Raw genomic sequence first — 15,985 nt, forward strand, 5'->3', positions numbered from 1 at the left:
GGTACATGGCCAATTAGTGGTCAGGCCCAGGCAGACCTTGTTCACGCTTCTCTTCTCTTCCCCCTGGTCAATTCAGCCCTGTCCCTCGCTGTATATTGACATCTCAAATGTATCCTCTCACTCCCTTTTTTTCCCCAGCAAATCTCAATTAATCTTACTTCTGGCCCTCTTGTCTTTATCTCCCCTGAAAGCTTGTTATTAGGAGCTTGAAATCATCATTCATCATTCATTTTCATTGTGTATTGTGCAACAACTTCCATTAGCGACAATTCCGTGCTTAGATTGGTTCTTCTGAAACATGGTAGAAGCGCAGCATTTCCGAATGGAACGAGCTCAGGAAACAGAGCTAATGTTCTTTTATGTTTTACATATTTAAGTTGGTTAACACCTTGGGATGAGAGCAGCAAAGTAAATTGTTTTGGTTAAATGAGTCACTAGTGACGCTCTTGTACAGTTTATTGCACATAGTGGCCATGTTTGTTTTTAATTGTATGTCTATTTGTGTAAGTACACTGAACGCAACTACACCAGAGTCAAATTCCTATGTGTACTCATACATGGGAAAGCCCATTTTGACGTTATGTCATTGTTTTTTAAAGAGCAAACAGTGGTTAAGATTCCCAAAATGTTTTTTAAACAGTATAATTACCTGGAGTCTTGTAATAGTTAAGGCCCAGCTGTTCATAATTTCTCTGTCTCCCTTGGTGTAACAGTGACATTAGGGATGGGAGGTTGTAGTATAAGAAAGGATGTGTGTGGTTTGATGTGTGTCAAGTCTCCTGGAGCTTTAGCCTTGTTGGCACAGTGCCCCTCTGTGCTGCTTGGCTCCTCTCAGTGGGTGATAGTAGGTGATGTAGGCCAGCGTGAGTATCCCCACCACCACTCTTTCGTTCCTGTGCTCGCTCACCACCGGCCCACAGATAACTGTCATTCAGGGGCATGTTCATAAATTATGGTGAACGCCTGCATGGAGCGTAGACAATACCGCCTGCCAGGGAGCTAATCTTTTATGGCTATAAACATGCTGGCCTCTTTAGAGAGCAGGATATGGATGAAAACCCAGAGCCCAGATGGCTACTTATAGCCTTGCAGCACGTAGGCTCTCTGTCTATTTTCTTGATTACAAAATCAATTTACCATACATTTTTTATCACTGACTCCTCGATGGCATCATACTCCACTCTAACAGGCTGAGTCTAAGTTAAATGCTGCATTAAATCAGCAACAGGGTTTATCGGGCAAAGTGAATTGTGAGATCGCTTTCATTAAACTTCGTGATACTTCCTTCTCCCGACAAAACTCTAGAAGAGTGATCACTATAAGAGTCTGATTACTAAAGCTGAATTGAACGGCTTCTCTATGATAGTCGGCGCCACACACACTGACTCTGCTGCTCCCTTCTCTCTCCCTACCTCTCTGTCTCTATTCCTCACCCGCTGACACACAAACAGTGTGATCACACACATGTAAACTCAGACTGGGTAAATACAACAAATTTGTATACGTAGACAATGTATAGAGAGCTGTGGGACATAGTGGGGCGAGATCAGTTTGGCTTTGATTTTGATGGATAGAGGTATAGACCCAGAGAGGAGGACTAAAAATGATCATTGTAGAAGATGGCTCCCTGCGTCTGTGACCCCCCCCCCCCCCCCCCCCCCATTCCTGGTTTGACAGCTCAGTACCACCCCGCCTAATTTTCGGTAAGGAAAATCCCTGGACACTGTATTTTGCTAATTTCCTGGGTGAGGGATGTCACTTCTGTTACTACAGATGTCTCTGGTGTCTGGGGCAGTTTCATGCTACTACTATTGATTTGTATTGATCAAGACCCGTCTCCTACAGCTGTATGCTAATTTCATTCGGTTTTTCTGTTGACATTTTCATTGCGTCGTATCTCAGCTCTATTGAGTGAAACTATAAAGCAGTTGTTAATAGAGCCTGACTCATTACGTAGTAGACAGTTGGGGCTTTGGCAAATTACTCTCAATTTGATCAAATGTGCATTGCAGCTTTTTCGTTTTGATGAAAGTGGTTGCTTTTAATGGATGCCTTTAGACTGTGCCACTGCAAGATTTCTCTCATTCAATAAATGATGTTGACATCTACTACTTCAAAGCATTCATGCTTCCCATAGGTTGTGCCATGTTGTCTTTGATTAGATTAAGTCTAGTGCCACAGACAGGTTGACATTTTTGGTTCAGAGTAATGTCTTAACAGCATTTGATGAAATGTCTTGAAATTTGGTGCATTCATGTTAAAAAATAATCATGAATTGAAACTGAGCAGGGGTAATAACCACTCAACCCCGAATTACTTGTAAGCACCTCAAAAAGCTTAAGAAGCACTTATCTCATTTCATCTCTCTGATTCCCCTCAGTTTGTCTTGTTGAACAGATTAAGGTTTTAATTTCCCCATATTGTAAATTGCTTGACAGATAGATATATCCTAAATGAGTATATTTGTATTATAGAGGTGAATGCAAATTCAACCCCACCCAGTTTCAGTCCAGTTCAAATGTTCCATTTTTCATTTGTCAGTGTTGCTGTTTTGGCAAATTTAACAAAAAGAGCAAGATCCAATGATGATCCAGTGCCAGCAGCAACTGTTTTGGCATCAGCTCTCACTTTCCTCGGTCAAATATAAGGGTAAAACCCTGGAGTCAGGCCTACAGAACCCCTGATGTTTTCACTGCTGGGCACCGTTGCTGCTGATGGACACAAAGGATCAATTTCTGTCATGTGCTAGAGATGCCATTGATCATCCAGGGTTTCCCTCACAAACAGCAACTTCATCTGTGTTTTTAGCAAAAGGTCGAACGCAGGAAGTCCTTACCTGAATGAATGAGGGGTAGATATGGGATCAGTTTTTCTGCCTGTGTTCAGAAAAACATGACAGATTTTCTTTTTTTCTTTGTTTGGCTTTCTGTTTTTTTGTTGTGTTTTACATTATTGATCACTGTTTTGTCCTTTTCTCGAATTTTCCAGTAAGGTCAAAGTCAAAATAATACTGTGTGGGAGGACGAGAAATATTTTCACATTTTTATCAGTTGCTTTAGCTCTGCTTTATTCTTTGGACAGTGAATAACGGCAAGTGATAGTTTGTTTGTTGATATCAGTATAAAAAGCTAAATTTGCTTAATTGTAATCATAAAACTTGTTATCAGACTAGATATCGTAACATATTTATTTTCAAGGAGAGAGAGAGAATCCGTTCTGCTACCCTCTGTATCTTCTCTGTTTCTGATCACAAAACAACAAACACTGGTATTGGTTACACCGAAACACAAGTGTAACTAAATAAAATGTTTATTAAATTCAGCATTTCATTATGTCTGGATACAGGTTCCCTGTATTGTAACAGCTTTTCATCTCTACTGCTCCTGTTCTGATTGAGTCTTAGGCTGCTCTGACTCTGGATCTGCTATCAAGGGCTTTGTGCTGAAAGTCGATGTTTACTGAGACCTTTAATTGCATTCTCATAAATCTAGTGGAAGTGCAATCACTATAGACGGAGAGGGATTTAGCAGTGCGTATTTGTCAGGACATCATTATTGCACTTGGAAGCACTTATGTAGCACATCCTCGATGTGGAAGGCAGTAGTTTCTTTGAAAGCACTTAAGAATTGTAAATTTGTCCTTTTGGCCAGAATAAAATATTTAGTTTTCATATCAGCTGGTAATTTCCCCTAAGTGGGACAAATAAAGGATTATCTAATTTTGTATCTCAATGACAGAGATTTAATGGTTTTCAATTAAAAGCTTTGTTTTAGGCCAAACATGAAAGATCAACATTTTGAAAACTTACTTTTCCCCTATTGATGGACTTTCTGATGAAAAGGTCTATGAGTTTTCAACATGAACTAGTTTAAAATGATCATGGTCTTCAATTCATACAGTTGACACTGTCTCATTCCCTCTTGGAGCTCTGTATTTACCACTTATGAACACTGACAAGATCAGCAGGTGGTGAATCATTCTGTTTTTCACTGACTTAACTCTTGGTGTAGATGTAAAACATCCCTGATCATTGGGGTGTTCATCCTTCTATGCATTTTTAGATTAATGTTAGTGATTATGCTGATGTAGTTCTCAGCTAGACTAATGGCTACAGTCTATGTTACAGTACTAAGAGTTAGACCAATGCTATAATATATTTTAATTCAGTCCTCTGAGTGAAATGAATGTGTTTCCTAATCACAAATCATGCTTCTTTCCCTTGTCTTTGTTACTTACATGACCACTTGTCTTTCTCTTCACAGGTCCATGGGGTCGTTGTATGGGCAGTGAGTGTGGTCCTGGAGGAAGCCAGAGCAGGGCTGTATGGTGCGCCCATTCTGAAGGCTGGACCACTCTTCACACCAACTGTGATCAGACAGAACGGCCAGACAACCAGCAGAGCTGCTTTAGAGTGTGCGACTGGCACAAAGATTTGTACGACTGGCAGCTAGGCGCCTGGAACCAGTGTGTCCCGGTGTCCATGCGCAGTGCTGGGGTTCAGCGCCCTGCTGTGTGCACCCGGGGAGAGGAGGGCATCCAGACCCGTGAGGTGGGCTGTGTACAGAAAGTGAATGCTGAGCCTGCAGAGGATGCAATCTGTGAATACTTTGAGCCTAAACCACGACTAGAGCAGGCCTGTCTAATACCCTGTCCTCTGGACTGTGTGGTGTCGGAGTTCAGCCCCTGGACTCTTTGTTCAAAAACCTGTGGAATGGGCTTACAGAACCGGATCCGCTGTATCCTAGCTCCACCATTGTTTGGCGGGGCAGCTTGCCCAAACCTGACTGAGTTTCAGACATGCCAACCAGGGGTCTGTGAGGGGGAGGAGAGCCTCTACAGTCTCAGGGTGGGAGCTTGGGGGCTCTGCTCTGTCCCTCTGCCAAGGAAAGCAAGACAAGCTCCCGGATTACCCAGAGATGACAAACCATCCAGAGAAACCGATAAACTTTCCAAAGACGGAGACAAACAGTCCAGAGGGAGTGAAAAAACATCCAGAGGGGGAGACAAGCAGTCCAGAGAGGGTGTCCTACAGTCTGGTGACGATGAGAAGCAGTCAAAGGAAGGGGAAAAGCAGAGCAAAGAGGGTGACAAACAACACAAAGAAGGAGACAAATGGGCCAAAGAGGGTGATAAAGTGCGAAGAGATGGTGACAAACCATCCAGACCCAACAGAAAACTGAGTCGAGCTAACAGGAAACCTGACAGGCCATCCCGACAGGCCGACAGGCCCAAACGACAGAAGAAGGCTAAAAACAAGGAGAAAAGAGAGAAGATGAGAGAGAAAGTCAGAGAGAGGTTAAGGGAGAGAGGCAAGTCAAAGGATCCTGAGACGAGAGAGCTTATCAAGAAGAAGAGGATCAAGAACCGTCAGAACCGCCAGGGAGCAAAGTTTTGGGACCTGCAGGTTGGATACCAGACTCGAGAAGTGTCGTGTGTCCACAAGAGTGGGGATGTTGAAGCTCTGAGGTAAGAATGACTGATAACAGCGTCACTATTTTTCAAATTTCTTTAGAGACAACTTTAGGCAACAATACACCCCAATGGGGCTATTTTTTTCCTTTACCCCTATCAAAATGAAACTTTACACAGTGAAAGTACCCATGAAAACTAAAAATTGTTGTATTACTAGTTTCTCAGAAAATGAATTTGAATATGCAATTGAGCTATACACTAATCGAATATGCCCAAAATACACCCAAATAGGCTTAATTTTTTCCTTTACTCCAAACACAATAAAACTTTACATGGTAAAAGTATACATAAAAAGTAACTTTTTAGGTATTGCAAGTTTCTTTGGAAATGAATTTGAATATGCACATGAGCTCCACACTTATTGAATATGTCCTAATTTGCATAGGAAGAAACACCATTCATATTTATGACAAATACATCGGCCCAATCTTCATCCAATCATCCTACTGCCAATGGGTGATGGCAATGCTGCTTTCAGACTGGCCTCTAACCTGAAAACTGAAAAAAAAATTACGATTAGACGGCCGTAAAACGCTACTTTGCCTGGACTATTAACCATTCCAGGATGTCTTGAATATAAAGGGATCCATGGCACTGGCCATAGCAATAACCAACGCCCAACTTTGGCTGTGGACATTTATTTTATTTAATCTCTTGACAGTACTCAACTGGAGACTGTTTGAATATACTACAAGCCCAAACCCCCAAAACTAAATCTTATCCTGTAGTTTACAAATATCAAAGAGAGAAATTATCTTAAAAAAACATGACACAAAATATTAAAAGAACATTGTCATTAAATATTTCAGTCAAAACATTATATTCTTTGATTAAACAAATGTGAATTGTTTGTTGTCATCGTCAGAACATTTCACACTCCTTTTGAATACACTGTCTATTGCGCTCACTGGTGTCAAGTGTCAAGGCTCATAACCCTCAGACATCTGTTGTGTTTTGTTCAGGTCTGTAAACCATCAGTTTTATCAGGGCAAAATGAGATCATTCAAAATCTCACACAAGTGCTCAAGTTTAATTAGTGGACTCATTCTGCTTTTTATAATGCCACAATGCAGGATAATAACTGCCAAAGGTTGCTGTCAGTCTCAATTAGTGAGTGTTCCACGTCATTTTGCCCATTCCACTTCACCAGTATACATTAAGCTTCTCCCAGCAGTAGCTGCTTTAATCAAAGCTTCAGTGTAAGGTCCATCCAAAGATGTACAGTCTCTTATCCAGTGAGGTCAATGTCCATGAGGTATCTGAAAGCAATGCTCTTTGTAGGGGATAAATGCCCTCATTCTGTCTGTCTGTTCTTGTGCGACTCGAAGAGAGGCCACTGAGGAACGTCCATTACTTCCTGAGACTATCGAGCCTTCTGTGGTGTGCCTTTGCTTTTAATGCAAGGGTGAATGTCAGAAGTCATACATCAATTAAACTCCTGCAATGGCTGGAGCCCTCGTAATTTGGATACATCAGTTTGGATTTTTTTGTAGTGGCTAGAACCGCCCCAAAGTGTCCAGGCTTTTAAATGGTGAGGAACTGCAAATTCCCTTTGACATTTTTCAGGAAAAGGAATATTTAGATTTTTTATTGTTTAGGAAATATTTACTTAATAAAAAAAACGTACACTTAATTTTAGATTTCTGTTCATAGTTCAATATTAGAATTCTAAAGTGAAAAGAAGTCATTTCAATTTTGAAAGTACAGTACTTAACTTTAATGCTTGAGAAATGATTTGAAAGATTTTATTTTTCTTGGCCCTTCCTGAAGTTAGGGTTAACCCCAAACCTCCAGATCCTGAAAAATGTGATGTTTATTAAAATGCTTCAGATGTAACTCTCTACAATCTTTGCACACTTTGACTTTTTAACACCTGGAAGATCCTCTTTAGATCCGTCAGATTTAAAGGAACTTTTTTTGAACTACCATCTCTTCACAGATGTTCTATGAGGTTTAAGTCTGGCCTTGACCTGAGATAATCCAGTGTTGTCTTGACTGAAAGGTGATCCATATGGCTCAGTCTTGGGCCTTGTACAAGAACCTTTACTCAATGATGGCATACTCTCCCATCTCTGCAGAGACTTCTGAAGCCATGTTAGTAAAGTCTTTGGTGTCTTATTCACCGCCCTGACCAAATAACTTCTTGCCTGGTTATTCAGTAAAGCCAGATTGCCAACTTTAACTTTCCCAGGACGCTCATAGCTCATAGGGATTGTTCTATACATTTGCCCTGATCAATGCCTAGTCAGTGTTTTCCAATAAATTCAATTCTTACAAGTGGACTTTAATTGGTAGAAGCACCTCAGAGATGATTAAAGCAAACAAAATGCCGCTGACCTCACAGAGTGCTACAGCAGAGTCTGACTACTAACGTAAAGCAAAATATTGAAAATTTGTATAGGTGGGAATGTTTCCTGAAACCATATTAACCGAATTAAACTGATCAATTGATCATAACAAACCAATACTGTTACCCTGGAGCTTTTTGTGATTACATTACCCCATAGTATCCAGATACACAAATAAGAACAAAAAAGTCTGAACATTTTTCTTTCTTTAAGCAATTTATTATACCCAATGTATGCAGTATTGTCCTTGTGTGGAAGTAAGCTCTCGAAAAAAGTATATATAATATATATACTTTATAATCCACTACAGCAGGATATATGTTTGAGGTTGTCTTTAACTTTGAATTCCACAACATCTTTTTATTTGCGTTGGCTCAGTTGTTTTCGAGACAATGATAGAAAGGGTATGATTACAGCAGCAGTTAGAGTTCCGAAGTAAAAGCATAGTCAAATCTGCATCAGCATACAAACTGTTGCATCGTGTACCGCTGCTCTGGCTTTACCATGGCAGGACTTTACTGAGAATGAACCTCAATGACTGCAGGAGAGTTCTGATTGCAAAAAGACGAAAACAAAACAAAAAAATGAAACAATTAGAAATAGAGCTGTTTGTTGCTCCCAAATCTTCAGAAATCCTCCAGAAGTTTAGGAAAACTGGGGGAAAATGTAAATGGTGAGACTAAAAGGGAGGAAGAAGCAGAAAAGAGATGCAGTATGTCTCTATCCCTGAAGACCAATCAGCTTCTACAAAACACAGTTGTAACTCCACAGCAATCCCATCATCAAACTGGCCTTGGTGATGCGAAGCTGCTGCTGAAAACAAATTGTTTCGGTTTTTTAAAGAACAACTCTCAAACCACATTTATCACATTGGCTGAGTCAGAGAAATAAAAACTGAATAACCTACAGCTGTATTCCACTATCCTGTGTGTAACCCCTCCACAATAGTTACTGTATGGTTCTTAATGATCTACTGTGAAAATGTAGAGGGATATTTTGTCACAGCTTAACAAATGTCTGCCTTCCTCTCCTTTTCATGCCTCTGCGTCAGCCAGTGGCCAGGGGCATTATGTTTACGTGTCGTTCTTTCATTATCTACTGTTACATTTACAGCTTCCTATTTAAAATGTCTTTATTATATCGTGTCTGTTTTTTTATTTGTTCTTGATGTTATTTATTCAAAGACAAAATATGTAGCAAGACAGCAAAGTTCTAACCATATTTTAACAGTTGAGAATTTTGCAATACCTAAATGGGAATAGTACTGTTTGGTTTTTCCGACACATGCGTTCCAATGTCCTTTTAAATACGTAAACTGACATAATTTAATTAAATGAAATGGGAGACTCAATTGGGTTTGTGTCTTTAATGCAAAATTACTAAATTGTTGTAGAACCAACGGCCAATGTAGTTCAATCGTGACTAAGGGTATCTTTGTTTTAATCTTCTACAGCCTGTGCTCTCAAGAGACATTACCAGTGAACTTCCAGGCATGCGTCATAACCAAAGATTGTGATGTGACGGAATGGTCGGATTGGTCAGCCTGCTCCAAGGAGTGCCATGATCCCAACGGCCCGAAGGGTGAACGCACTCGTACCAGGAAAGTGAGCCAGTTCCCAATCGGTGGAGGAGGAGATTGCCCGGAGCTCGAGGAGATAGAGCCGTGCAGCCCCCAGGGAGACGGAGTACCCCCCTGTATTGTGTAAGTACAGGATAGATATAGAGGAATATAATTAGTGCTGGTGGTAAAATTAATAAAATATAACTGACTTATTGAAACTCACCTTAAACTCAGACATGGAAAGCTGCTGCTGTGTCGGTTGGTAGGCTTAGGTATTCTGCACCAAATGGTTTTGCACCTCTAAAATATGATTATCATGTCTGCCCTCTATTCATATTAATATTTCTCCTTTGTCAGTTGAATGAAATTAGATAAATTTGACTTTGTGATGCTAGAAATTTAGCCTGAAGGAAATTAGCTACTGTTGGACCACCTTCCCATTAACTGAAGAGTCTTTAGAGGGCATCCTCAACGATTGTCTACTTGTGTGCATATGAACCATTTATATCACTCCACTTATAACTGAAAAAGTCCTCCAGGTGAAACACTCACTTATCTCATTCAGACTACAATGAGATAACAAGCTGTACCTCCTCATTCTTTGAACACTGCCACTGACTTTGTGACGTGTCCTTGAGAAACCACACAGCCAGTAGACACCTCTTCAAATTTCTCTCAAGTCAGTCCTTGGCATGTCTTTTACGTCATGAACATTGTTAAAGACGGCATGCTACCAATGTGTAGTCTGTTAAAGGCTTGGGTCAAGTCAAGACAATACTCGACTCGACAATTGCCTTATTTGACCATCCTACCACAGCCGGTCACAGGTCAACATGAGCTGTGTCTAAATTCAGCAGCCGCATCCTTTGGAGAACGCGATCTATGCAGCCGACTTGGCTGCATCCTCCAATGGCTGTGTAGACCGCGTTGGCTCAACCTAAATGAGACGATGTGGTCCCTATAAAGTCACCAGCTTGTCCCAACCTGGAATACAGCCATCACCAAGCAACAAAGCTACGGACGAAAACGATCTTTGCTTAATTAAACATGTTGAAAAGATGTTTTTTTACATCATTGGGCTTTTCTCTCTTCTGTCTTATTTCATGTTATCTTACTTGTCTGAGGATGACATTACCAGCGAGCCTAGCTTTTAAGCAGTAGATGGCAAATTACATTTTTCTCAATTGTGTTAGGGAGATTGGTAGTTATATTATCAAGTAACCTGAACCATAAACTAATCTGTCTTGATGATACCTACTGTTGGCTAACATGTGCGGTGGCTTGTGTCTGGCTCAGTGCCAGCAGGTATAGAAAAATGGAGTGTCAGAGAGGAAGCTGCTGCCATGTCTGGCTTCTGTCTCTCTGGTGTCCCATCCTGACACGTCTGCCGATTACCCTTTAAGTTCCTCCTCAGGTCAGGTTTATTAGCTGTGAATGGTGGATGAAAAGATGTGATCATACCCAGTGGTAAAGTTGTTATATTGAGCTTTGATGATTTGACCTACAAGACAGTTTTCAAGGCTGGTCTGGAAAAGCATCAATTAGCTATAGAAAATCCCACATTTCTGGTAAAAAATAGATAAATTATTAAACATCATGACAGTCAATCAATACATAACACTATAAAAAACATATGTTAATGAAAATATTGCTGGGATATTAATTTAAATAGTCATTTTAACAGCACCATAGGGCAATTGACTTTTTCAGAAGAAGGGCAAATGATAGAAGGTTTTTTGGATGTAAATGTAGGGATTTTTACCCTTATCTGAAAAAAAATACTTTGGTTAACTGTGCCTAGTATTAGAATTGAATCTCTCCGTTACCATTATTATTTAGTAACATGGTGTTTTTAAAAGTCCAAGGCCTCTAAATAAGGATCAATAAATTGTAACATTAAAATATTGAAAGTGGAGTAACCTGTATGACATACTACCGAGTAAGAATATGGGTAAAAATTATTTGGTTGCGTAAACAAACATCAATTCCATTTTGATTGAGGTTTTCTGTCCCCTGGAACAGAATCTATAAGTTCTGTTTTTACTTCAACTCTATAACCCATAAAAACCAGGAAATCAATGTCCATCAACTCCTGCGCTCTTTTCTTTGACAGCAGAAAGAGAAGCAGCACTTCTGTGCTGCAGACCTGCTCCCTCTGAGTGACCCCATCTGTGCAACTTAAAGCACCAAGATGCAGTGCTTTCCCAGGGGCCTCATTGTCCTGCAGCCGTTCTGAGAGACACAGAGAGCCCTTGCTCATGAATATGGAGCCTTTCATTGGCGACCTCAAATGAATTCCATTCAGTTGAGATGGAGGTGGGGGGGGTTACAGTATCTGACCTCAGGGTGGAAACTGCAATGGTTTATTGCTGAAGCAGACTGCTGCCATTTCAGTAACCACACACAAACCCCATGTATGAATAGCCGATGCAATTAACATCCTGCTTTCTTCTTAAAAATTGAGTCTTGAAGAGCACTCAATTCAGGATGAATTGCAAATCTCGAGGTGCAGTGTAAACAGAGATGTAAGGTCAACAACACAAAAAGTCTTTCTAACAATGTTTGCTACTGCGATTCACTCAGCCACAACCGATGCTATTCAATGCCTGCAAAAAGCCATCGGCACTTTGAGCTATACACAAAAACTAATAACGTTAATAACAAGTTGTTTGTTATAATCGAATAACTTTCAGGAATTCACGATAATTTATTTGTATAATGATTCAATTATTAAAGAGAGACATAGATCAACATATTACATTAGTTACATGACAGGTAGGTGGAATGAAGGGTTTATAAAACAACAATAGGTAGGCCACAAACAAACAAACTTTTTGGAAGAAAATCACAAATTGAATTTATGTACTCATGCACCATGCATACGTAAATCTGTGTACACTCTTCTCATTCAATTTCCTGTTATGAAAATAAACTACATGGCAAATGGTCAGTATTTATATAGTACTTTTCTAGTTGATACCCTTTTTCTAGCAATTTGGGGTTGAGTATCAAGTATTTTTTAAATCTAGCTAACAAATGGTGCCAACGTTAGCACCAAGCTTGTGTTGCCTGGCATGCTAACATTGGCAGCTCATGGAGGAGCTGATAGATGCCCTGCTTGATAATCCTTATTTTTTCTAAACTCGGACATAGAGAAATGCTGTAAACTCACTGCTGTTCCTGGTTATGCTTGCTAACAAACTGGTATGTGTCGGATCAACATGAGCACATTGTGAGGAAGTGACTGAGCATGTGTAATCTTAATATGGAAAACAAAATACACTGTATAAATATGCCATTGAATTCAGTCTTGTTGGAGTGTTGACAATGTAGTGAGAAAGGTCTATAAATATATATGCATTTGTTACTGAAATGATCAAATTCATAGTGCTCCTGTAAAACCAGATGCCCATGAGCACTAAAGGGTATACAGATGTTTGAATCCTGAGAAGAAAATATTATGTAAATTGTAACCATTGACTTAGTTACAAATTTAATGGGTGCTTGGCCAGGTCACAGGAAATGAAGCCTAATATCATTTGATCTGACAGCATTAGCTATACATATGCCCGTGGACAATATTAATTATTGCAACACAACAATAGTCAATAGCCTGTATGGCAGTAACTCAACACATAATGATTGATCTCCCACCCCTTCCTCCTTTTTCTTTCTCCTTTCCACATCACATTTATAGATGTGACTATTTTGACTCTATTCTAGTATGTTAATAGTATGGGTGTAGAAACTATATACAAACTCTTCTTGTTTCCACCTTTGGCCTCAGATACAGCTGGAAGACCACAGAGTGGACAGAGTGCCGGGTGGATGTGCTGCTGAGCCAACAAGACCGTCGGCGTGTAAACCTTACAGCATTGTGTGGAGGCGGGATTCAGACGCGGGAGGTCTACTGTGTCCAAACCAGCACTGACACAGTACCCAACCTCAGCTCACTCAGGAGCAAAGAAGGTACATTTCCCAGCATCCCTTCCATATAGTGTCTCTACTACACTACTCACTATTGTTTTATAAAAAACGGGCTTTGGAGCATGTACATTTATTGAGCGTAATGGAATATATCTTCCAGTGTTAACTAAATAAATAGATTTTTTGGGGTTTCAAAACACATGAAAGAAAAAAATGATTAATAGACCAAATGTCTGAAGTCATAGTTTATATTTACTTCTACGCCTGCACAAGTGTCCACCGGTGTGTTGCTGCATCTGTTTGTGATTTTCCTGGACAGATTCTGTGGAGGCCCTCAAGGGGTGGTGAGCGGTTTGGTGACCTTTCGTTTTTCACAGTTTAGATATGCCACATTAAGGATGGAGATACATCTAAATGACATACTCAACTAATGCTATGGGGCTCACATTTTGCTTTCACTTTGCCAGATAAAAAAATTCTACAAATAGTGTTGCTTTGGCTACAAACTGACGCCATCTGCGTGTATTTTCCTCGGTCACAAGGTCTCTTTGACAACCACAGGCACACATTTTTTTCACACAGTTAGCACGTTGTTTCGGCCAACAAAATTTGGTATTTGATTTGAGGGAAAGGTAACAGCGGTTTTTTAAATCTCTCTGTCCCTCCCTCTCCCTCAAATGTTGATCAGTTTGAAATGACGCCAAAATATCAACACTGATCTATACATACAATGATCAATACTTTTTTAGAGTTAAATATATCTCCAGAACGGCGTGCATTCATCAGCCCATCCTGCTCGCTCTCTTCCTCTCTCGCTGACACTCAGACACACACAGAAACAGTGTAATCGGAGACGTCTGCAAACTAGATTGTAAACTTTGTCAAAGTATGGAGCTGGAGGAGATGGTGGCGTGCTCGGTTTGCCTCGAATGTGTTGGCACAGGGCACAGTGTGAATAATAGAGAGAGAGAGGAGATGTAAATTGCTGACAGAGCCAGTAAAGACTGTAAAACCTTTTTACAGTCCAAACGTAAATGAGAAGACCCTAAAATGATCACTGTAAGCTGACTTAGCGAGCTGTGCATGGCTCTGTCGGTGTCTCCCCCGGACTTAGTGGCGCTGTGGCCGGGCTGTGTGCCCTCTCCCTCGGGCTGTGGAGCTGTCTGTGGACCCTGCATCCGTAGCCAGGTAGAGTTCTTTGTTTTTGGAATGGAAATACTGCTTCTTTTTTTCTTCCCAGTGTGTGCATGGGCTTTTCACTTTATGGGGACTATGTTAGCAGTGGACCTAAAGCAGAAAGACTTTAAGAGCGTATATTTAAGAATTTGTTTATTTTTTGCAAATCATATCGTCATAGCAAAATTCAACAATGTTATTACATATTTTTTCTAATATCTTGCAGCTGTAATGTGCATGCAACAGATAAAAAAAAACTAGAGAGTGAAAGAGAAGATAACTGCATTCAATGTCACTGCATGTATTTGCACAATTGCAGCTGCAACTATGAGGTCTGACTTTCTGCTCGGTTGGTAAAAACATAGTGTGACGATAGTGAGAGCACCGTGCAAAGAAGAATGAAGAAGAGTAGCCAACATAAAATGTGGGACATTAACTCCTGCGTCTGGCGTTTCATTCATCTTTGCTGTATTTACTCTATCGATGACTTCTCCAACCCTTGCACATTTAAAAGGTGGTGCACTAAACTGAAGAAAGCAGCAGTTTCATTTTTGCCAAGACATAGTTGGCAAACTCAATTATCTTAGTAGTATATAAGCATTTGTATTGGACTGTAGACACTGTAAGCAAAGCCAACAATGAAGAGGGACAGGTTCTGATACTAAATTGAAACCTTGCACATCAGGTCAGATTTTAAAGGAAATCATGTGCAGTTTGACTTCTTACAAACACTCGGTGTAAATAACACATCACTTCAGTCCGAACTGAACTGGCGCCCCATTTACTACAGTGTTCAGTTAATTGTGTTGTGTACTTAAAAATCACTGCATAGTCTGGCTTTATATATTTCAAAACATTTCACCCCTTTCTCTGCTCTGAGACCCATGAGATCGGGGAATCAAATGTAAACGGTCTCACGATCCAGGCTTTGTTGATACTGTACTTTATTGATCCCATATTAAAAAATAATTGTTGTTATTACACTTAGCATTTTTATAAATCCCATCACTCATGTGATGGCAATATGAGCTTTTAGGCTTGAGATGTCTTCACAAACACACACACACACACACACACACACACACACACACAGCCTGTACACAGTCCCCGAGTCCTCCCCTTACTTTATCAGCCGTGTGTGAAGCAGAGATGAGAATTAAAGTGGTTTCCCTCTAAATATTACATCTGGGACTAAGCTATATGAAAATGAATGTGAACGTATGTGCATAAGCCACACAGAGATGATAGCAGATGAAATATGAGCTTTCATGTAAATGTGGTGTCAATACTGAGCGTGCATGGCTAGAAGTTGCCTGCTTGCATGCCTGTGCTCATCCAGCACCGACACAATAAGTCTCATCCTGTCTGGCTTTGGGAGGCTGAACTGGCGTCTGCTGCTAAAAATTATTCAGATCAGACCACAAGCTTCATCTTTCAGCATTATGACTGCACACGGCCAGTCCCCTACATATTGTCAGGATGAGATAGGAAAAAGCGGCTG

At 40.4% G+C, this 15,985-nt stretch overlaps 1 protein-coding gene across 1 annotated transcript in view; it reads left to right on the forward strand.

The window, feature by feature from the left end:
• Window positions 1-15,985, forward strand: part of LOC133972728 (thrombospondin type-1 domain-containing protein 7A-like) — a 132,957-nt gene that overhangs the window by 56,881 nt on the left and 60,091 nt on the right. Inside the window, exons 2-4 of the mRNA XM_062410306.1 lie at window positions 4,263-5,466; window positions 9,274-9,522; window positions 13,169-13,350. Of these exons, the coding sequence (XP_062266290.1) occupies window positions 4,263-5,466; window positions 9,274-9,522; window positions 13,169-13,350 (1,635 nt within the window). The remainder of the gene's footprint in view (window positions 1-4,262; window positions 5,467-9,273; window positions 9,523-13,168; window positions 13,351-15,985) is intronic.

The sequence above is a fragment of the Platichthys flesus genome, chromosome 17, assembly GCF_949316205.1.
Source record: "Platichthys flesus chromosome 17, fPlaFle2.1, whole genome shotgun sequence".
NCBI classification, from domain to species: Eukaryota; Metazoa; Chordata; class Actinopteri; order Pleuronectiformes; family Pleuronectidae; genus Platichthys; species Platichthys flesus.